This window comes from Eleutherodactylus coqui, chromosome 12 (genome assembly GCF_035609145.1).
Source record: "Eleutherodactylus coqui strain aEleCoq1 chromosome 12, aEleCoq1.hap1, whole genome shotgun sequence".
Lineage (NCBI taxonomy): Eukaryota > Metazoa > Chordata > Amphibia > Anura > Eleutherodactylidae > Eleutherodactylus > Eleutherodactylus coqui.
In genome coordinates this window covers 98,315,153-98,339,645 of record NC_089848.1, presented here as the reverse complement: position 1 = coordinate 98,339,645, position 24,493 = coordinate 98,315,153, and the positions used below count along the sequence as shown (strand labels likewise).

Here is a 24,493-nt window from a genome sequence, read left to right as displayed (position 1 = left end):
TTGGCTCCATTACAGACATTGTCTGATTTTTTTTAATTTTTTTAATTCAGGGTTATGCTGACCTCTCCTGCTCTCAACACGACTATTGAAATTAACTATTGAAGTGAATTAGACCTCTACCCAATATACCACACTGAGTCACTGCACAATATACAGAGTTACCTGCTTCCTGCTCTGTATATGGTGACAGATGACACTGTGAACAGCTGATGGGCCAGGGTCCCGGGTGGTGGACCCCTATCGATCGACTATTATTGACGTATCCCAAGAATTGCTCAACTAATTTTTAAAGCTGGAAAACCCCTATAGAAGCTATGTATACCTTTGCACTCCTTTTTTCGTTAATCAATGTGTTTTTTTTTTAAATGAGGACTTTTTCCCATCGGTTTTTATTGAGAAGTTTTGATTATTTGGTTTCTATGCTTGCAGTATTTTGCAAGGCACTGCGGACTGCAGGACTGAAATTTTAGCAAATTCTGTGAACTCCCAGGTTGCCCATTGTATTGTTAGGCTATGTTTTTAGTCAAGCTCTTCTTCTACAGCCTTGCCATTTAATCTAAAGATAGAACTGCATTGTAATCAACTTCCCCAATGTTTAACTGTTCCACCACCACCAATCTATTCCCCCTCCCTCCCAGTAAATAAGATAGATGGAGAGATAGCATTGTGTAATATTGAGTGGGCCTCTGAAAGAGCAGAGGGGATTGAGGAGCTGAGGTTGTGCTGGTTTATGAGAGAGAAAGTATGAGGCTTTCTAAATGTATGAGAAGTAAAACTAAAAAAATAGATAAGTGCATTATGTTTTTCTGCAGGGACGTAGCAAAATGAGTATGTATTGATTTTTCATGCGCAGAGGTTCCCATAGCTTTCCTGCATCTACGAATAACAGAAGCAGATTTCCACATACTTGTCATTTCCAATAACAGGATCTAAGAAAAAAACAGCCAACTTTTCTCCAATGCACAGCAAGTTTATCACTAGAAGGTTTACTGCTTTCCAACACTAGTCTTCCATATTACACAGAGATAGCAATGTTTTATACATCAATTACATGGAAACAAACTTGTTCCTGGGGCAATTTAGAAATAAAACATGCTTTGCAATGTTTCTTACACATTCCTGGGGGCTTTTTAGGTTGTCGGGAAATAAGCATTCAGCTGCCTCATACAGCTTTTTGTAGTGACAGCATAGTTTGTCAGCGTAGCCTAGGACCTCATAAAGATTGTACAGGAGGTAGGAAGAGATTTGTAGCTTAGATATTTGATGCAGTGTGATGGGTCTCTACATTCAAGTCTTCTTACAATAAGCAAAAAGGCTGGCATATTTGTCATAGTGCTAGCGTCTTATTTTCAGTTATTTCCAAGGACTTTAAAGACAATGAAAACTTATTGGCTTCTACCCGAAACAACTATTTCTACCAAGGACAGTAATTGCTTGCTCTATCCAATTGTTTCCAATAATTCTCCTATTGCATCTTCTTCTTTACTAGTTTGTTATTGGGGCAGGTGCTATGAAACTGTCCCACAGCTGACCCATTAGACTGGGTTAGCTGACCATATTACTGTGGCCCAGCCTCATTTAGGGAGGAGTTCCTGACTGGTTAGTCTCGCTTTAAATATTCCTAGCTTCTGCAGTGTATTGCTGTTTATAGCGTAAACTAAGTGCATCTATTCTAGTATTACTTATATGCTTCTAATATCTTGCTCATAGTTAGCTTTGTTTCTTGTAACTGTACTCTTAATCCTGTGGTTATTTTTAGCCCAGTTCTTGTCTTATAGTTCTTGTTTGCTAGCCTCTTCCCTGTTTGATATTTCTTTCTCGTCTTTGTTTAGATCAGCTTTGTTCAGGTTGTTTTTTTTTATCTCAGGTTCCTGATGCCCTTTTTTTCAAGGATTGTGTTTCATATAGGGCTACCATTAAGGATATCATATGGTTACTCAAGGACAGTGGTGCCTGGTGTTAGGGTCAATATCAGGGATAGCTTAGGGAAAGGTGAGCTCATATTAAGATTAAATATTGTCAGATTGTTATTTCTATCTCCATCAGCCATCTGCTCCAATTACATCACCATTCTGTTCCTGTCAATGACTGGTGAGTTCCTAGTCTTGCATTTGTGTTTCCTATTTGTGCTGATAAGTACATCAAATATTTCTTCTTGCAACTTTTTGGTTGTTACACAATTTGGTTCTAGTGTAAGTCCTGGAGATACCTAAGCATTGGAAGACACCGTTAGTACCCAGGAAAGGCGACTTTTATAGGTGGATGTCCATTGATGCCCCCTATTGTCCAGTCCATGTTGTTACACTAATCAATTTGGTAAAAAAATGCAACTGCCTAATCCTCATCTCTTCCTACATCTGCTGTTGTAAAAGAGAGTTGGGGAGGACCCCATATATATATTTTAGATAATGAAATCAGCAGGTTTGGCCAATCTACATCTAGTGTGTATGGCCTAGATCTTGCAATCAGTACTAAAGATAGTATTTTGATACATATAGTATGAGCAAGAATTATAATACCATTTCATATACACTAGAAGGCCATGTTAGAGACACCAGCCCTTTCACATGAATTGCTGAACCCTTTCTGTCAGACTAGTGGAAGTGCAGTAATGGTGTGGTGATTTTTTTCTTGCCACTCCCCAAGTTCTCTGATACCTATGGATGGACACCATGAACAACTAACATGGTTCTGCAGGTCAAAGAGGCCCAATGCACTACTAGATGAGGGTCTCGAATAAAGTAGCCATTCAGTGTAGGTGCTGATGATGTAAGGCCTCAACGGTAGGAAGAACTATTGAAGGAGAAGTTGGAGCAGGTAAGTAACGTGATAATTGGGAAGTGGGGGAGGCGGAAGGCAGCAAATGAAACTCTTATCAAGAGATTAATTTTATGTGAACTAAATGTGTGCATCTAATATATTGTCTCGCGTTGGACGACTCCTCCTCTACGTCTCGCCATAATCCTTTATCCACAGGTGTTAACTCACCTTGCACTTAATGTCTGAGGTTAAAAACTAAAATAAACTTTTATCACCCGGATAATTAACTCGGGCCTCTATTTGTTTATCCCTCACCTTATTGTTATTCATTTGGGAGACATTAACATCTACATAAAAGTACTCTCGAGCAGTTCTTCTTTCTGCCTTGATCAATAGCCCCGAGATGTGCCGCATAAAGGGATTGATTATTTTAAGTGCTGCAGGTTTTTTATTTATAGGCCTCCATGTGTCATGTAGATGCATTTCTCAATTTAGGTAGAAGAGATTGATGCTGTCGTATTCACCTACAGGTGTCTGTCTGGCTTTGCTAGAGGGTTTCCATCAAAGTAAGTATACGGAGAAACAGAAGGAGGAAGGTCATTTAGAACATTCGGTTGCTGTACGGTAATACCAGGTTTACGGAGCTCAATTATGCTGCAGACATGTACATGTAGCACAGCGATTGTGATCCCTGCTCATTTAAAGTATGTCAATGTTCCCTACAGGCACGTAATGGCAGAAATAGCTAACCTACAGTATGGATCTGGTGCCGAATGGTGCACTTCACAAGTTATATGTAACATATCCTAGCACACTGTCCTCTTTGGGAAACTCTTCTCCATCCACTATTTAAAAGCTATATACACCTTTGCACTTTTTTTTAAATCCATGGGGCTAATTTACTATTCAAAATGTAACAGTTTTCTGATGCAATTTCTGATGGAAAACGGTCTTACATGCTTTGTGCCATATTTATTATGTGTTTTTATAAAGTTTTACATAGTTTTCCAACTTGTCATAAAAAGGGCTGTGGCTAAAAATCACAAACAAAAGTACAAAACTGATGTGAATTGTGACAAAATTTTGGCAAAATTTTTGCCATAAACAAAGCCAACTAATAGGTAGTCTAAACTTATACTAGAAAGTCCTAAAATTCAACAGATTTGTCGTTCAGTGTTAAATCTGTTGCATTTTAAGACTGTCTAGTCTACATTTGCACTGCCTAACTTTTAGATCGTGTTCGTAAAAAAGCCCCAATGTGTTTTTAGAAATTAAGTGTTTTTGTAATTGGTTTTCATAAAAAATTTCTCATTGCTTGATTTGTACGCTTGTATTGTTTTCCAAGGCTCTGCAGACTGAAGGACTGAAAATATAGCAAATTCTGTCGGTTAGAGTAAACTGACAGCTCCTTCCCTAGCCTGCTCCCCAGTTGTCAGCCTGTATTCACTGCCTTTTCACTGAACTATTGCAGAGGACTGTATGAGAATTCCGGGAGATGGTGGAGGACAGAGCGCAGAGAAAGCTTCTATGACAAAGAGCTGTATTTCACTCTGGGCAAATTTTCTGCTACTATCAGCAGTGAGAAGAATAGAACCATCAGCGGCTCAGAGAAAGGATGGATAGATACTTGTGTAGCACTGAGTGGGTGTGGTTTTGCTACACAGCCTTTGAAAGAGAAGAGGGGAGGGGGAGATAAGCTTGTACACCTTCATTAGGGAGACCAGCTTATCAGTGCTGGAAATGTCCCCCAGACAGAAACTTGAATATAGGAGAGTCTGGAATCCAAGTATGAGGCTTTCTAAATGCAAGAAAGGGAAAACTCAATGCAAAACTGCAGATAAGTGCGTGATTTTTTTTTCTGCAGGGACTTAGTAAGATTTATTTGTATTGCTTTTTCATGCACAAAGGAAGATGTCACTTGAAATCCTAAAAATCATCTAGAAGTCATTCAGTAATAACTTTATATTCATTAAATATTTAGATCTGCTCTAGACTATAATCTGCAGCTTCATTTTTTTGTATTGTCTATACCAGTGTGTCTCCAATTATCAGCTCTCTAGCCCCTGCATATGGCTCACCAGTTGGTGGCAGCTCTAACCAGTACTGTGATCTCATGACAACAGGAATAGATTTGCATTGATTGGGCCCTGCCCCAAGGTCTGAATGACATCACTAACAGCCAAAGGGTTTCTCCCAAGATTTATACTTATCCCCCATCTAAACGCTGGGACCCTCACTGATTACAAAAATCAGAGTCCCACGTCTCTCCATATGAATGGAGAGGCAGCATGCATGCTCAATCACTGCTTCATTCATACAGGTAGAGGCCATTCATATGAGGAATGAACAACCAATTCTTGTAATCAGTAGGAGTCCCAGTCATTGCACCTTCGCAAGTCAGACATTTATTTTTATATTCCGTAGATAGGGAATATGTTTAAATCTTTGGGCAACTTCTTTAAAACTACCAGTAGGACAAGGTGTCATATTTAAAAGTGGCTCAGAAACTAGAAAAATGTTCAGACCCCTGGTCAAAAGGGAGTCTTAAGCTGGTCACATACTCCAAATATCCATCGGCTGAATGCTTATTCAATTGACCGCTATCTCTCTCTCCCCATACCCCCATACACATGCAAACTGGGGAAGAGCGTTAATTGTTCTGAATAGGAAGAAAGGAATAAGCTAGTGCCAGACATCTTTGGCAGAAGCTGGTCTTCCCTAGATCAAAAGAACAAGTTGAAATTCAACTGCCAATCCTTTTCTCACCCAACATTTGACCTTTAGGGGGAGTTGACAGGTCAAGTCAACAATTATCTAATGTGTAGACTGGCTTAGGGTAGTCTATAATACATGTTGTTTTATCAACTGCTCAAGCTTCAAAGGAAGCTATTATTTTATTTTCTAATGTTCACACCTATCCTTAGAGGATCGACCCTCAGTAAGGTGGGAGCCTGAAGATTGTAAAGGGTTTTACTTGGCCCAGTGGTTGGGCAAGAATGTTCATGGGAATATTTGTTTGCCTGATCATCATGCTGTGTGAAGGTGTTGCCGATCACTCAACTAAATAAATACTATGCTGTCACATGATCGCATCTTTCAAGTAACACCAAAAATCAAAAAAGTTTGGTATGGTGTTAGCCAGTAGAGCAAACTGTGATTGTTCCAAGCAAGAGAATCCAAGTAATCTTGTAGATATGATACCTTTTAATGCCTAACAAAAATACATGATGTTATAGCGAGCCTTCAAACCTACTTAGGGTTCTTCCTTAGGTGGAATGGAATAGATCCAAAAAATGCATGCATGTATACATATGAAAAGACAAAGACATGGTGGGATTAATCTGCACCTAAAAAAAATACCAGAACAGCATGAGAAAAGGAGTAAATAATTAGTCAATTACAGAGAAAAAGGACAGAATTACCTGTGGCTAAGCCCTTTTCTAGTCACGGACACAACATAGAACATATGAAAGTTGTTATATTAAAAGGCAACTTCAAATCTCTAGGTCACAGAAGAATTTGAGAGTACACATTTCTAACCATCTTTGACACATTCAACCCAGGCCTCAATTCGTCAAGAAGGTTTATGCATGACTAGAGATTATGAAAAAAAACTATAGCAGAAAAAAAACACAGGCCAGGTGACCCCCTAACACCAATTTAGGGACCACAAAACTTTCACATACCTTATCAGTGGACTAATTAAGTATTTACTCCTTTTCTCATCCTGTTTTTGTATTTTATTAAAGTGCAAATTAATTACACCATGTCTATGCCTTTTTATATTTATGTGTGTAATATATATAAATATGTAATATTCTATCCAAGTGAATGAGATTCAGCTGCTATACCAGGCACAGCTACCATACAATGTATAGTGCTGTGCCTGGTATGCACACAGTCGCGGTGCTCTATTTACCTGATCATAGTGGACGCAAAAGGGTTACTCGAAAATTAAGCTTATCTAGGACAGGTCAGGATAGTCTTCCTTTTTATTCCACAATTGTGAAGAGAATTGCTAATGATGATAAAATTACCAAACAACCCAGTTTTCATTAATAGGACACTCTGAGAAGCCAATTTAGGTTTGGTTGGTTACTTGGAAACGAAGACCACAGAACTGTGTAGTAAATTAACCTATCAATAGATAATATTGATTTCCAGGCTAATCACTAGGTAATGATTCCCTGTTACTAGCGGGGGTCCCAGGAGCGGCAGGTAATATATATGACTGTGTTAAATATCACGCTGCCATTCTTTTTCATTATCTAACTTCCTATTACAGGTCTTGGCTTAATATGTTACAGAAAGACCTAGACATGTACTTGTGTTCATTGTGTGGCGCATGCATGTTCTTGTATTTATATTCAGATGTGCACATATAAAAACAATACATTTATATTACACTAGCAGTATTACCCCACTTCTTACCCCAGTGTATTACGCTAGCAGTATTACCCCAGTGTATTACGCTAGCAGTATTACCCCACTTTTTACCCCAGTGTATTACGCTAGCAATATTACTCCAGTGTATTATGCTAGCAGTATTACCCCACTTCTTACCCCAGTGAATTACGCTAGCAGTATTACCCGGCTTGTTACCCCAGTGTATTACGCTAGCAGTATTACCCGGCTTCTTACCCCAGTGTATTACGCTAGCAATATTACTCCAGTGTATTATGCTAGCAGTATTACCCAGCTTCTTACCCCATTGTATAACGCTAGCAATATTTCCCGGCTTCTTATTCCAGTGTATTACGTTAGCAGTATTACCTGGCTTCTTACCCCATTGTATTACGTTAGCAGTATTACCCGGCTTCTTACCCCAGTGTATTACGCTAGCAGTACTACCCCGCCTCTTACCCCAGTGTATTACACTAGCAGTGTTACCCCGCTTCTTACCCCAGTGTATTACGCTAGCAGTATTACCCTAGTGTATTATGCTAGCAGTATTACTCCACTTCTTACTTCATTGTATAACGCTAGCAATATTACCCCAGTGTATTACGCTAGCAGTATTACCCCACGTCTTACCCCAGTGTATTACGCTAGCAGTATTACCCCGCTTCTTACCCCAGTGTATTACGCTAGCAGTATTACCCCACTTCTTACCCCAGTGTATTACGATAGCAATATTACCCCAGTGTATTACGCTAGCAGTATTACCCAGCTTCTTATCCCATTGTATAACCCTAGCAATATTACCCCAGTGTATTATGCTAGCAGTATTACCCCACGTCTTGCACCAGTGTATTACGCTAGCAGTATTACCCCAGTGTATTACACTAGCAGTATTACCCGACTTCTTACCCCAGTGTATTACGCTAGCAGTATTACCCGGCTTCTTACCCCAGTGTATTACGCTAGCAGTATTACCCTGCTTTCTACCCCAGTGTATTACACTAGCAGTGTTACCCCACTTCTTACCCCAGTGTATTACGCTAGCAGTATTACCCTAGAGTGTTATGCGAGCAGTATTACCCTACTTCTTACCCCATTGTATAACGCTAGCAATATTACCCCAGTGTATTACGCTAGCAGTATTACCCCATGTCTTACCCCAGTGTATTATGCTAGCAGTATTACCCGGCTTCTTATCCCAGTGTATTATGCTAGCAGTATTACCCCAGTGTATTACTCTAGCAGTATTACCCCAGTGTATTACTCTAGCAGTATTACCCCAGTGTATTATTCTAGCAGTATTACCCCAGTGTATTACTCTAGCAGTATTACCCCATTGTATTACTCTAGCAGTATTACCCCAGTGTATTACTCTAGCAGTATTACCCCAGTGTATTACTCTAGCAGTATTACCCCAGTGTATTATTCTAGCAGTATTACCCCAGTGTATTACTCTAGCAGTATTACCCCATTGTATAACGCTAGCAATATTACCCCAGTGTATTACGCTAGCAGTGTTACCCCACGTCTTACCCCAGTGTATTACGCTAGCAGTATTACGCGGCTTCTTACCCCAGTGTATTACGCTAGCAGTATTACCCAGCTTCTTACCCCAGTGTATTACGCTAGCAGTATTACCCTGCTTTCTACCCCAGTGTATTACACTAGCAGTGTTACCCCACTTCTTACCCCAGTGTATTACGCTAGCAGTATTACCCTAGTGTGTTATGCTAGCAGTATTACCCTACTTCTTACCCCATTGTATAACGCTAGCAATATTACCCCAGTGTATTACGCTAGCAGTATTACCCCACGTCTTACCCCAGTGTATTACGCTAGCAGTATTACCCGGCTTCTTATCCCAGTGTATTATGCTAGCAGTATTACCCTACTTCTTACCCCATTGTATAACGCTAGCAATATTACCCCAGTGTATTACGCTAGCAGTATTACCCCACGTCTTACCCCAGTGTATTATGCTAGCAGTATTACCCGGCTTCTTACCCCAGTGTATTACTCTAGCAGTATTACCCCAGTGTATTACTCTAGCAGTATTACCCCAGTGTATTACTCTAGCAGTATTAACCCTAGTGTATTATTCTAGCAGTATTACCCCAGTGTATTACTCTAGCAGTATTACCCCAGTGTATTACTCTAGCAGTATTACCCCAGTGTATTACACTAGCACTATTACCCAACTTCTCAGAGTTTTATTTTATGTAACTGTTTGTTGTTTGTGTGTGCTGTTAAAAACTTTGTTTGTCTCTAATATGAAGCCAATATAATAAAACTAATAAAGTACAGACTCTTCATGGCAAGTAAAGAAAAATGAGTTGTTATGCACAGAAGTTTGATGTCTCACCAGTGAAGCTCCCAAAAGATTTTACTTAAAGGGGTTGTCCAGTTACTTGACATGCCCACTTCAATAGGATCCCCTGTATTGAAATAATAAAGTGAAGTATACTTACCCCTCTACAGCCCCAGGCTCTAGCGGCACAGCCCAACTGTGGTCCCGGTGATTGCTGTGACAGATAATACCAAAGGAAGTCAGGTGACTGCTGCAGCCACATGTTCCCTGGCATCGGTGCTCACATCCTTAGTAATATGATGCCAGGAGTTCAAGAACATGATGCTGCAGCCTGTCATTCCATGCAGTGGTCACCTGATTTGCTGTCACATTATCTGTCACAACAATCACCGGGACCACAGCGGGCTACAGCGCTCGGCTAGACTAAAAGCAATGCTATCACTTCCAAGTGAGCGTGCGTGTCTGTATACTAACTGTATTGTGTTCTATGTGTATTGGGTCTTAAGTGTGTGACTTGGGATTAGTGATTTTAGATTCAGGGGAAAACCTGGGTCGCTGGGTTCTCGCTTAGCGATTCACCTTCTATGTGAAGCGCTGAGCATTTACATGTAATGAGAAGCCAAAGATCCCGCAATAGTTTTTTTTTACTGACTGAAAGTCAGCAAAAAAGAGCCGCGAATAGTGAGCAATTTTTTTTTCACTTTTACTCTGAACGATTATATTGCTCAAATTCGTTCTTTTGAGCAATACCGTATATTCCGGCGTATAAGATGACCTTTTAACCCCGAAAAAATTTGCTCTGCAGTCGGGGGTCATCTTATACGTCGGCTATACAAAAAAAAAGTGTAAAAAAAAAATCATTACTCACCTCCCAGGGCGTTCTGCGGCGCTGCTGTAGGCTGTCGCTCCCTTCTCGTCCCCGACAGATCATTGCTTTCTGGATGCGGGGCTTGAAATCCCCGCCTCCAGAAAGCTAATGCTGTAATTGGCTAACTCACGCGCCATCAGCCAATCACAGCCATTCAATGACATCAGCCAATCACAGCTATTCAATTTTGAATGGCTGTGATTGGCTGAGGCCACGTGAGTTAGCCAATCACAGCCATTCAATGATGTCATTGAATGGCTGTAATTGGCTGACGGCGTGTGTGTTAGCCAATCACAGCGTTAGCCTTCTGGAGGCGGGGATTTCAAGTCCCGCATCCAGAAAGCAATGCTCTGTCAGGGATGATGAGGGAGCGACAGCCTGCAGCAGTGCCGCAGAATGCCAGGGGAGGTGAGTACTGCTTTTTTTTTTTTTTACACCGTATTCCAGGCGTATAAGGCGACAGCTGGGGGGTCGTCTTATACGCTCCGTCGCCTTATACGCCGGAATATACGGTAATTGTTGCATGTAAATGAGACATTTAGAGTAACTTATTTACTTACTGCTTATTTGAAATTCTTGCATATATATTTTTATCCAATCTATCTGCACGATCCTCATTTAGAATGTGCTCCATAATTGACAATGCCGTCCAGTGTACATCTTGTGCCGTGTATGTAGTCCTTGACACCATGGAAAGAAGTGTTCTGCTCACTGAGCAGGCACTCGCTGGGGTAGATGTGGAGGAGAGCAGGAAGATCAGGCAGCTAGCTGGGTGACAGTTAGAAGGGGTAGAGGGAAAAGATCCGCGGAGACTCGCCCTGAACTGGCACACCCTAATAAGTTTGCTATGTTGGCAGATGAGGGGTATGCCATTACAGGATTAATGGTGCTGCTGCATGACATGCCCTCTGACTGCCCGAGGCATGTCTGCTCCAGTAAGAAGGGGAATAGGAGACCAGGGCAGGCTAGTTTGGTCCTGGTAGTGGGAGCTCATTTTTTGAGGGGACAGACAGGGCAATCTGCCACAAAGACCAGGATAGCCGAACGGTGTGTTGTCTTCCTGGTGCTGAGGTCAACACATCACGGATCGGGTTGACAGATTACTGGGAGGGGCTGTTGAGGATTCAATGCTCATGGCAGCCATTGACACCAATGACAAAGTTAGAGGTAGGTGGAAAGTCATTAAAAACTCCAAAGTAGCATTTTCTGAAATACTACCTGTACCACGTGCCCCACAAGAAAGGCAGTGGGGGATAAAGGAGGTAAAGAAGTGGCTCAAGAGTTGGTGTAGGCAGGAGGGGTTTGGGTTCCTGGAGAATTGGGTCAACTATACTGCCGGCTACAAGTTCTACCCTAGGTCACATTAGTTGGAGCACCAACAGTTCTTAGCACTGTTACCTTCCAGTGCTGGGGTCCTGGGTTCAAATCTGACTAAGGATAACATCTGCATGGAGTTTGTATGGGTTTACTCCTGCACTCCCAAAACATGCTAATATATGAATGTAAAAACTGTGATCCCTAACGGGGACAAAACTCATAATGTAAAGTGCTACAGAATATGTATGTCCTATATAAATAAAGGTGGTTATTATTACTATGCAGCACCTGTTGGCCAGAATGATTCCCAATATCCTCCTCTGACCCTTTTCAGTGATGAGCTTCCCTTACAATGGATTTTTTTAATCATGCCGTTCCCTGTATATACTCCACACATTTACACAAGAAAACCCCATGCAGTCGGCAGTGACACCTTGTACCGGCTAGTCTAGCACCGATGATCGGGTCTCGGTGCGCATCAATCAGATTGCTGGATTTTCCCATCTTATGTGGATTCACACTGAAACTGATCTACAGAAAACTTGTCACCTGATTTTATGCTGCACTCCGGGGGCACGGGTCTAACTTCCATATAGGGAAGCTCCAATCGTGAGAGGGCCGGGGCTCTAAGAAAGGGACCACTCAGTGTAAAATGTATATTTACAATAATAGCAATGAACAGAGCAAGTAATGCGCTAACCCACTAAAGGGGTATTACCACCATTTAATATCACTACGATATAGCATAATATTATGATCAGTGCAGGTCCGACTTCAGTTACCCCAAACCATCCGGAAAACTGATAAATTAATAGCACAGATTGGGGGTCCTAATGCTGAGTGGGATCACAGAGCCAACACTAGTAGGGGTGAACAGAGAGGCACTATTACTTTGTAGGGCCACAGAGGGGGGGGGGGCTATTACTTTTTAGAGTCACAGAGGGGCACTATTATTTTCTGGGCCACATAGGAAGCATAAGTACTATGGGGTGAACAGGGGCATTATTACTTTGTGGGGCCATAGAGGGAGGGGGGGGGCTATTACGTTTTAGAGTCAAAGAGGGGCACTATTTCTTTTTGGGCCTCATAGGAAGCATAAGTACTATGGGGTGAACAGAGGCATTATTACTTTGTAGGGCCACAGAGGGGGTGCTATTACTTTTTAAAGTCACAGAGGGGCACTATTACTTTTTGGTCCACATAGGAAGCATAAGTACTATGGGGTAAACAGATGCATTATTACTTTGTAGGGCCACAGAGGGGGTGATATTACTTTTTAGAGTCACAGAGGGGCACTATTATTTTGTGGGCCACATAGGAAGCATAAGTACTATGGGGTGAACAGAGGCAAAATTACTTTGTGGGGCCCCAGAGGGGGGGCTATTACGTTTTAGAGTCACAGAGGGGCACTATAATTTTCTGGGCCACATAGGAAGCATAAGTACTATGGGGTGAACAGGGGCATTATTACTTTGTGGGGCCCCAGAGGGGGTGCAATTACTTTTTAGAGCCACAGAGGAGCACTATTACTTTCTGGGACACATAGGAAGCAGAAGTACTATGGGATAAACAGAGGCAGTATTACTTTGTGGGGCCACAGAGGGGGTGCTATTACTTTTTAGAGTCACAGAGGGGCACTATTACTTTTTGGTCCATATAGGAGGCATAAATACTATGGGATGGCACTAAGAGGGGTACTGAAGGTAATAGCGGGACAGAACTAAGTCTTGGTGGTGGTCTGCAGTCAGATACAGAGTAAATCAAAAACGGATGATTCCAGTCAAAGAAGACGTCACTAGTGATCATTGGAGGTAACTGCACTGTAAATACTACCACTGCATAGAACTGGTACTGTACCGTCAGGTTCTTGTCCAGCATGTCAGCGCTTGCTTCAAGGAAGCAGCTTAGGTTTCATATGGACAAGCCTCCACAATCTCTTAGGTCGGTCAGCGGGTACGGAGTTTTAATGAAGTCTATATGTACTAGAATATTAGGGACCTAGATTTGCTCTGCACTTTAGCATTTTTCTCTCCCTTGTTAATGACCTTTACAAAGACAGCAACCTTTCCATCTATCGGGCTTTTAAAGTATCCGTATGTCCCACAACAGTCCCAATGATTTGGACATGAAGGATCTGACTGTGAGCTCGGCTATATCAGCACTTTTACACGCTGTGCATATTTCATGTTGATGTCAAACTTTGTGTTTCAAGATTGTCACTATCTATCTAGAGACAGAATTCAAGGGAAGTGACGGTAATGAAGCGACCTGAAGGATCCGTCTTGCACAGCAAAAAGTTCTAATGTTTTTGGGAAAATAAATATTTTATTTCTGAAAACTTTACATGAGTGCTAGACAATGGGGAAAACAAATCATCAGAATGGACCGTGTACATAAAACGCATAACACATTGATAAAACTGTAACCCACCACAATTCTATACCTTGTACAGGGTCAGACTGGCATTGGACCACCCATGCTTAGAGTCTGTAAGGGGTTAAATGCATATACAGGGGGAGGCAAAAGTTTGGATGCATCCGTTTAACTGGTGTAATGTATTTCCAATGTGTGAAAGTATTAATTGGGAGGGAGACTGCTTTTTGTGATGGACATGTTTTCAGCGGCCATTTTGAATTCCGCCATATTGAATTCAGCTCAGGTTTTTCAAATAGGAAGGAGATCATGTGATACATTATTTTTAGTTAGAATTTACCCCAAAACACATTGGAAGTTTTGGTTTTTTCCCCTAAATGCTTAGGTGTTAAGTGAGGACAAAGTTTCACAAAGTGCTTTACATGATGTGTTTGATGTGTCCATCATTCTGCCGATGTCACATGGTTGAATGTTTAATCCAATCTTTGTGAAAATACTGAAGGATTGCAGGTGATATTTTTCACAGCACTGTAGATTTTGCTGTCAAGGTGAAACATATTGCGCATTATTTCCGCATACACAAGGGACTTTAGATAGCTTCAGAGATAAAAGTTCAAAGGTGTTAAGTCTGGTGACCTTATCGGCCATTCTACTGGACCTTTATGCCTAATCCAGTGGCCAGGGAATTGCACATCCAGCCATCTGCGTACAGCCACAGTAAAGTGCAAAGGAGTGCGATCCTGTTGAAAGGAACGTAGGAACTCACTGTTTTCATTGAGCACAGATGGGAATATAGTATCCTGTAACATCTAGAGGTACTTCTCACCGTTAAGTGATCAACCAATGATACGAGTCCCCAAAATGCCCCATCAAAACATGACCTTTTGCAAACACAAAACTATGCCCTCGCTTAACTCCTAAACAAGTAAAACTATTACAAAACTAACCCATCCCTGTCATGTTTCTGATAAATGCTAGCCATTCTAGTAAATTCCTGTGCTCTGATGTACTCAGTAGTCTTTGCAGAGAGCCTTGTGAGGGGTGAGCTGCCCCAGGGCTATTGGAGAACTGGATTTTCCTGTACCAGAGAGAAAGAGCACAACTTAGATTCCGGGAGTGGCGCTACCAAGCTGTTGACAAGAAAGTGCCAAAGGTAAATCTGCAGATCTTTTAAGGAAATGTCAGTTGCATTATTAACTGCAAGTACTGAGCCATCACTGGGAGAGAGACCATCAGCATGAGCAGATAGATCAACAGCCATTATCTGGATATTTAAATGTTGGTGGTGTGTAATCATAACTACAATCACCCATATTAATCACCAGTAAAAACAGATTGTTGTGACCTCATCACTGCAAGCCCCCCCAAAGGTCCTATGCTAATAATTTGATCAGGCAACAGTGACGCCATATTTTAGTTAGCGGATTTTGTCATTTGAAGTCAATGGAAGCCATCCGATCTGCAGCCCGTCCGCAATTGAATTGTGGATAGGCTGGGGATTCCACTGGAAAGCAGGAGTTTTAAAAAAAAGTACTGCGCATGTGTGCCGGCCGGCACTTCTGCACAGATCCGCAGTACAGAAAAAAGAAGACCTAGAGAGGTAAGCACGAGCCTCGGCTGCCGCCTTCCGCATGCAGAATCCAACCTGCCCAAGTACATGAGGCTTCGCAGTGTTAATCGAACGTTAGTAAACTGTTTGCATTGTATCTAAAGAACGCTGCTCTTTGTTATGGCCTTATTATTATTTACATACAGTACATTCGGTAAAGCATTGTTTGTTCACCTGAACTGGTGTAAAGCCTCTCCATTAATTTGTATCATATTCCACACCTCCAACCCGTTTCAAGTCTGTAAGCCAAGGGCAGGCTCACTGCATGGGCCGAGAAGTTCTGTACCAACTCCCGCCGCAACAACATGCCGGTGCAAATCACTTGGAAGTGCTGCAGCAAAGTCATAACGGTCATGGTTGGTGTCACATTGGTCAAAGAAGATAGGTCAGCGTAAATAAGTAATGCTACATGTTGCTCAAACTGTTCTTTTACTGAAGACAAACTTGAACAGCGGTATACACATATTCACTGTCTGGCGGAAAAAGTGGACTGGCTTACTAGCTTGGCACTGGTTCAATACTTACTCCAGCTGGCTCACTTTTCATAAACTCCATCAGCAGCCATTACTCCGTGGGCATCTAATACTTCGGCAGACTCGGGTGACACACAGCTAATGGCTCAGCACTCTTAAGGACAATTTCCCCAATGCTAGCTTTGTCTCTTCTAGCCCACTGCTACTGCTTTGCTCACCCCCCTCCATGGGAGCAGACAGGTATAGCTCCTTCCACAACATGCGCACACTGCGCAACTGTGCTTCTGTAATACCTCATCAACCTTTCTCTTTGCGGAAACATGACTTATTTTGCAGTCATACCTCCCAAAACTCAGTTTATGCAGCATTACATACTAACGTTCTCATTATTAGATATGAGCAAACTTTTCAACAATTCAGCTTGGCTTGTTTGCCAAATTTAGTCAAAAAGTTCAATTTGGTCCAAATTAGTCTGAACCAAACCAAGAGTTCATGAAAACCCCTAAAAGTAATTTTGAGTAGTAAGAGCCCTGAAATGGTGGCGGCAGTTCAAAGGATATGGCTCAGTGGTTAGCACTGTTGCCCTGCAGCACTTGGGTCCGGTATTATAGTATCTTGACGCCACCAGAAAGCTAGGGGTTTGACAGGAGGAACACCCCTATCACACCCCTAGCATCCGATTGGGTCAAGGCTTGAAGGTATTTGCAGCAGCGTGTGCATTCATTTTTGCCGGCCCTAGAGGCTTAGGGTGAGAGTTAGTTTTCTTCTTAGGCTTACATTATGAGGTGTAAATGTTGGCATGTTCCAGTGGTAACACGGCATCATTTACACCTAATAATCTAAGCCTAAGAATAAAACTAACTCTCACCCTAAGCCAGCAAAAATGAATCCACACGCTGCACTTCTCCTGCACCTCTTCAGGCCGGCATGTCACTGCTCCTCACCCCTTGCGCCGCAGCTGTGCTAGGTCCCACGGTGCTTCTGTGTTATGGCTCCCAGACACCCGGCGAAATCACGGCTTTGTCCCGTCCGCCGCCTCACTTCTGTGTGCCGGTTGCTGGCTGTCTTGCTGTCGCCGCCTCTGTGCTCTCGGACGCCCGGTACCCCGCTCACCCCTCTCCCGCCTCAGTGGTGCGTGCCGCCCACTGGCTGTCTGCTCCATTGTGGCTGCCACCTCTCTGCTCCCTGACGCCCGGTACCCCGCTCACTGTTGCTGCCGATGCTCCGCCGCAGACACTCCTGGTGCCGCAGTCCTGAGGACGGCACTTCGGCTATGAAACACGCCCCCAGCCAATCACAAGCTGGGGGCGTGAACCTTTTTTTGACACTGCTGTATTATGTTGCCACTCCTAACTTCCGGTGGCGACATAATACAATAATACCCTTGGGTCCTAGGTTCAAATGTGACCAAGGACAACATCTGCATGGAGTTTGGATGTTCTTCTTGTGTTTCTTCTTCTTGTCCTTCTTCTCCTTCAGATAAGGTATAAGAAGCATGGTGGTACAGTGGTTAGCAGTGTTGGGGTCCTAGGTTCAAATCTGACCAAGGGCAACATCTGCATGGACTTTGTAAAACTCTAAATAGATATCCTTTTTCTGCCAGACAATGAATAGCAAAGTTTGACCAGAAACAGCTTTGCTCTGGTTCTGTTCACTCAACACTGGTCATTATTTTTATTACATTTACAGTACCATAACCTGCTTAAAATAAAAATTTTAAACACATTTCAACGAGTTTGAGAAGAACAACAACACTTTTTACTTGATTGACCTGCCTGTGCAAACATTTTTGCTCTTAACCAGGTTAGCTTGCCCGTAGCGGTCTGTGGAGGTGTCTTCCACAGTGCAGGGTTATTTAAGAGATGGAGCACACATTGCAGTAGATATTAAAAATGTTTGCTTGACAGCTGAGTCAGCAGTTCAGTCACTTTAACTTGGCAAGGAGTTTAGGAACGTTGTAACAGTTTAGAATATTTTGACAATGCAATCCGTAACATATGTACACAGACTCTGGAATCTTGGCAACCTTGTCTTGATTTGACTGCCTTTTCGGAATCAAGTACAGTCTCTTTACTATCCAGCAAACTGTTTGTATTATCACAGTCTCTTTATACATTGATACTATCTCTCCGCTTCACCGCCTGTGCGGGATACATCACAGTCACTATATATTCAGAGTCGCTTATTATTCATAGTCTCTTATAGTCTCAATCTCTTTATGTTCTCAGTCTCTACAGTTACTTAGTATCTTCAGTTACTTAACCCCTTAGTGACCACCAATACACCTTTTTTACTGACCTCATTAATGGGCTTTAAACGTGCACATACATATTTTAAGGCAGTGGTTTAGCTGACTACTGACAGACAGGCTCCTGCCTTTACTACAAGGAGCAGAGAAACCTCAGATCCCCACAGTTTACCCCTTGAGATGTTACAGTCAATAGCAACTGCAGCGTGTAAGCTGATGATACGGGGAGGGCGCTCCTCTGATCACCAATCGGTACCCCACAATGCGATCGCAAGGTACCAATTGGTTCCTCTGGCAGCCAAAGGCCTGACAAAGACCTCCTTGTCAGCCAAGTAACTCAGCCTATTAGACTCCACTTTTGGCAGGGTCTAATAGGCTGATGTCATAATCGTAGCAGAATGCAAACAAGAAGATCTCACATAGCTCCATTGCCAAAAAAAATTTAAATGCTATCAGAGTGCAAAGTTGCAGATGCAATAGTTTTTCTTTAAAAACAGTGCCTTTATTTTGCAAAAGTAGTGAAAAAAAATGAAAATTTATGTAAACTTGCTATTTCCGTAATCAAGCTGGTTCAGATAAGAAAATCATCACCTTATTTTTATCTAATGGCGAACGCTGTGAAAACAAACCCAAAATTAAAAAATGGAGGAATTTCTAGAAGGAGGGGGGGGGGGGGGGGGGGTCATCTTCCCACCAAAATTTTTTATAAAAAACTTGTACAACACGTTATATGTACCCCAAAATAGAGTCTTTAATAGATACAACTCGTCCCACAAAATAGAGGCCCTCGATGGTTATGTCAAGTTATGGCTCTTGCAATGCAACAGTGAATATCGCTTGGCCCTTAGCCTACAAAATAGGCTGGTCACTAAGGCATCAAGGTACCTTTACATGGGGTGATTATCACCCCAATTAACGCTGGAAACAGCTATTTCAAGCAATAGTCATCCCATGTGCAAATTGCCACCAACAGGCCACTGAGCGAGAAATGACCATTTGACTGCTCTGGACCACCAGGGACACATTAATCCTGTTATTGTCTTAGACCACCAGGGATACTATCATTAACCTCTTTCACTGCCCTGAACCACCAGGTATACTGACATTAACTCCTTCACTGCCCTTGATCCCCAGGGATCCTTTTATTTCTCCTGTCAAAACTGTCAGGAGTACCAAAATTAACCCCTCTCTGTCCTAAACCAGCAGGGATTCTGACATTCTTTTCAGTAAATAACTGTAAAGAGGGCAGTAAATAGTGATCTATTCCAGCGAATTCATCAATGTAGCATGTAGCAGAGCCATGTGTGGTGTTTGTGACACGCATGTGGCAGAGCCATGTGTGGTGTGTGTCACACGCATGTCAAACCGAGGTGTGTGCTGTGTGTGACACACATGTAACAGAGCTGTGTGTGACATGCATGCAGCAGAGCTGTGCGTGACATGCATGCAGCAGAGCAGAGCTGTGTGTGCTGTGAGCGATGCATATGAAGTAGAGCTGTGTGTGATGCACATGTAACAGAGCTGTGAGTGTTGTGTGTCACACATGTAGCAAAGCTGTGTGGGCTGTGTGTGCTGTGCTTGTAGCAGAGCTAGATGTGCTGTGTGACGCGCATGTAGCAGAGCTGTGCGTGCTGTGTGTGACGCGTATGGAGCAGAGCTGTGTGTGTGTGTGACATGTGCATGTAAGCAATAATGTTGATGTCATCACATGTCCTAAACCAGCAGCAGTGTTCTTACAACTCCAATCCCTTTCACTATATTATATCAGTCAGTGGCACGTTGCGCCACCAGAAACATTGGTACTATGATTTTCTAATAATTACTAGTAGCTTATAAAGGGTTAGGGGGAACATTGTCAGAGATACAGTCAAAAGTTACGGTTGGGCTGCGACAGTGAATGAAGGTTGGAAGGTAGAGGGAAACAAGCTCAATACAACAGCTGGTGAACCGTGACAGACATAAATCAGTGATCACAGAACCTTATAGCTCTACTCTGAAAAGTCTCTGGACTAAATGATATGCCGTTACATACAGTAGGATCAGTAAATGATCAGCATCGCAACAAACTGACAGAGTTACTCAACTTTTTCTCTGCACTCATTTTACATGTAAACAGAAACTTTGTATTCACTATACAAATGATGTGGACTTACCAGTTGCTGACCCTTCGGCCCCCATCCTGCGTACTGGAGATACGCTTTTTCTACTTCTACTTCCGGTGGGTTCAAGTCTGTAAGTTTACTGCAAAGAAGAGAAATCACAAGTGAATCTCTTGTACTAAAGGATGATAAAGATTGATAACATGATCATCCCACGATATTATACTTTACCATAGAGAAATCAGCTGTATTCTTTCACTCACTAAGGGCCCTTTTACATGGGATGACAGGTTGTCCTAGTGATAATCGTTCCTGTGCTTTTACATAGGAATGGGCACTGCTGATTGGATGGTCGGGAACCGATCGGCCCACCCGCCTCTGTTCACAGTAAGCAGGCAGTCATTCACAGAGCCTCATGTGGCACAGAGTGTTAAGGCAGCGGGAATGCAGTCCTAAGCTCTCGCTCATGACCTGAAGGTTGTGAGTTCAATCCCTCCATGGTTCAGGTAGCCAGCTCAAGGTGGACTCAGCCTTCCATCCTTCTGAGGTCACTAAAATGAGTACCCAGCTTGGTGGTGGGGGTAATGAATAACCTGAAAATGCTGCAGAATAAGTTGGCACTATACAAATAACATGATTTTTTTTAATGTAAGTGAACGACTTTACCCGTTTAAACAGGAAGTAAGCAGAAATTGAACGATAAACGAGAAGCAAACTAATTCTTGTTTGTTGTTCAGTCGTGGCATGCCTTTACACTGATCGAGTTTTCGACTTGTGTAAAAAGGACCCTGAAGGAGTATTTCCGGCCTTCCTACTGGGTGACTTACCCCTGTTCTCTCAGGTGTCTTCCAGCTGCAGTTCTCTCCAAATCCATAAAAACAATAAAGGCAGCAGTACTTACCCACCCACTTCCCTGGCGATCTAGCAGCTCCAAGGTCCTACTAGTCTTTGTTTAGGAATGGCTACCACCTGACCTCTGCAGGCAGAGACCATAGCAGTCAGGTGCCATTCTCCTGGCAACTGAATGGTGATGCCAGGAGAACAGCACATGGTCACAGCGACCTCTGATTGGTCGCAGCGGTCAGGTGGTAGTTGTTTCTAAACAAAAAACAGTTGGGCCGCGAGGCTGCAGCACTGGATCACCCAGGAAGAGGATGGCTAAGTACTGCTGGTCTAAATGTTTTAACAGACTTGGATCCATTTCTAAAAAACTGTATCAGACTCGGACAACCCCTTTAACCTTTTCAAGATTTTTCAGTTATTCATTTTTGTTTTTCCATGCTCACATTCCAAGTGCTACAATTTTTTTTATTTTCCTGTCAATATAGCCACATGAGAGATTGTATTTTAGGGGAAGAGTTTTATTTTTCAAAAGTGCCATTTAGTGTGCCATATAATGTGCTACAAAACATTCAAAAATTCCACAAGAGGAGCAAATTGGAAACAAAAAATTGCGCAATTTCGCCATTGGTTTGGGGGTTTTGTTTTTATGGTATTCATGGTGCGATAAAAATGATGTTCACTTGATTCTGTGATTTGCTACAATTACAGCAATACCGAATGTATATAGATTTTTTATCTTTCCCTACGTTTAAAATTTTTTTGAAATGACTTTTTGTCTCCATTTTCTGCCCACCATAACTTTATATTTTTCCGTTGATGGCGCTATGTGAGGGCTTCATTTTTACGGGGAGAGCTGTAGTTTCTATTGGTACAATTTCGGGACATGCTGGAATTTTTTATGTCTTTTTATTCCTTTTTTGGTTTGGTGATGGGTAGAGATGAGCGAGCACCCAAATGCTCGGGTCCTCGTTATTTGAATCGAGCTTTTCGTAAAATTCGAGAGCTCTAATCAAGTAACGAACCCCAATGACTACAATAGGAGACTTGAGTATTTTTGTATGTGGGACGCCGGGTGCCGAGCTTTTTTTTTTTTTGTAATTCCTTGGTTCGTGTGTTCTCTCAACTCTAGTGATGGGGTGAACCAAAAAAAAAAAAACGCAATTCTGATATTGTGTGTTTTCTTTCTGATAATGTTTACCATGCGGGATAATTAACGTGATATTTTAACAGATCAGACTTTTATAGACACGGCAGTACCAATTATGTTTTAGTTTTTAAATATTGAAATGGGAAAAGGCTTTTTTTTCTTTTTTGACCTTTTATATCCTCTACAGTGCCACCTATTGGAAGGTCACTACCCTCCTCCCTCCAGCTGTTTATCTGCTGTGGTCAGCTTGATTGCGGCATCTAAAGGGTTTTCATCCAGGATCCACGTTATCTCTGATACCAGCCTTTGCTATATAAAGGAATCAACATCTGATCATAAATTATAAGAGAGGGCAGCAACTATAAGAGGACTTTGGATGATCTGTTGAGCGACAGGAGACTGATAGAAGCAAGGTTCTGTATAGTGACAAGTACTCTCGGAAACCATGTTTGAGGAATGTTCTCAACTCCGGATTAGCCTGAGTCGGTTGAAGTCACTACCGCAGCGCAATATACTGTAAGTGAGGTCGGCCTCAATTTGACATTAGGTGTGTAAAATGTTAGGAAATCTGGCAAATAAGTAATAGGGATGTTGTGTAGAATACGAACTGCTCAAATGCTGACTGTGATCGGGACACAGGGTTGTGAACTGCATACTGACACATTGGTTGGGAGTGAATGTTGCATATCAACTGGACTGTGTTGCAAGCAGCAAAGCATTAACCCCTTAAAGAGCGAACTGTGTGATCTGTATTTCTGCTTAAGACAGACTGATCCCTGTTTAGTAATATGGATCAGGTTTCCTGTCCTGCTGTTGTGATGCATTGTGTGCAAAGTGTTACTGTTTTCTATTAGCACATAAAGTACCATTAATCGCAGGATTTAGTTAGCTATAGTCAGCCTATGGCAAATATTGCTTACATGTTATATAAAGTCCCATTCTATTCTTTTTCCATTAATAAATATTGTTTGTGTCGTAACTCTTTCTCTCCATTGTATTCTAGTATCGCCTACCCATGACACATCTACTGAGCTGATCAGTGCAGGAAGCAGAGAGCTCTGTTCCTACTGCAGTGGCCAAGCTTGGTATTACAGGTAAAATTCCAATGCATTTCAATGTAATACCAATCTGCAATGAGAAATGAGGCCTTCTGCTTCCTGAATAACCGCACCCACCCAGGGAATAGCTGATTGGCGAGGATCGCTGGTGACGGATATACAATTGATGGCCTATTCAATCATTTACGACTGACAACCACTTTAAATAGAAAACTTTATACTGGATGTAAAAATCTAAAAAGCACAGAAGTTAAATTCATTATTTCCAATGACAGCCATTTACGTGTTGCCGGTTAATTCTTCTCACATCAGTAATCTCGGTTTAACGCTTCATTTTTCCATGTCATCGAAATAGAAGAAAATTGCGCATTTGATCAACAAGATAGTAAATACGTTCATGCAAAAAGTGCTATAATTAAAACAAATGTTTTAGAACAATGTTACATCAAGCAAAAGGTGGAGAGAAAAAAAAATGATTAAAACTAATAATTCCGACAAGGAAACAGACGAGTGTTGTCAGTTCCAGTCAATGTCTCATCTTTCAAAAGCACAAGATTCAATTACACTGACGAGCGAAGCATGAACCTTCCAAGAGCAGCATTAAAACTCTGTAAAATGAGATTGTCACCAGTCACAAATGGTCACCTTAACATACATTGATCATTAGATCTGTATATATTGTCACCATCACTGGACGGCATAAATCCCTGATGGCCTAATAAAGGCGTCTCAGCTTCCTATGACATCTTATAAGAGGTGCAAGAAGATGCCGGTGTAACCTAATCATCCGATTAGAGAAAATAACGGGATATCAGTCACATAAAGCGACCGCGGGCTGTGGCCAGTAGACCAGTCTCCTTATGTGTCTTATGTTTGTATAATGAACAAGGTTTCTCATGGCATTTACATGTAGACACTGAATGGCCACTTTATTTGAGAACCCTATCTAGTAGGACGTTGGACTCCTTTGCTCTTCACAACCGCACCAA

The 24,493-nt window shown here is 42.1% G+C and overlaps 1 protein-coding gene across 1 annotated transcript in view; it reads right to left on the bottom strand.

Annotated features, from left to right (window-relative positions):
- DPP6 (dipeptidyl peptidase like 6) overlaps positions 1–24,493 on the bottom strand; it is a 676,815-nt gene that overhangs the window by 175,988 nt on the left and 476,334 nt on the right. The window contains exon 7 of the mRNA XM_066584876.1: positions 20,511–20,598. Coding sequence (XP_066440973.1) covers positions 20,511–20,598 — 88 coding nt within the window. The remainder of the gene's footprint in view (positions 1–20,510; positions 20,599–24,493) is intronic.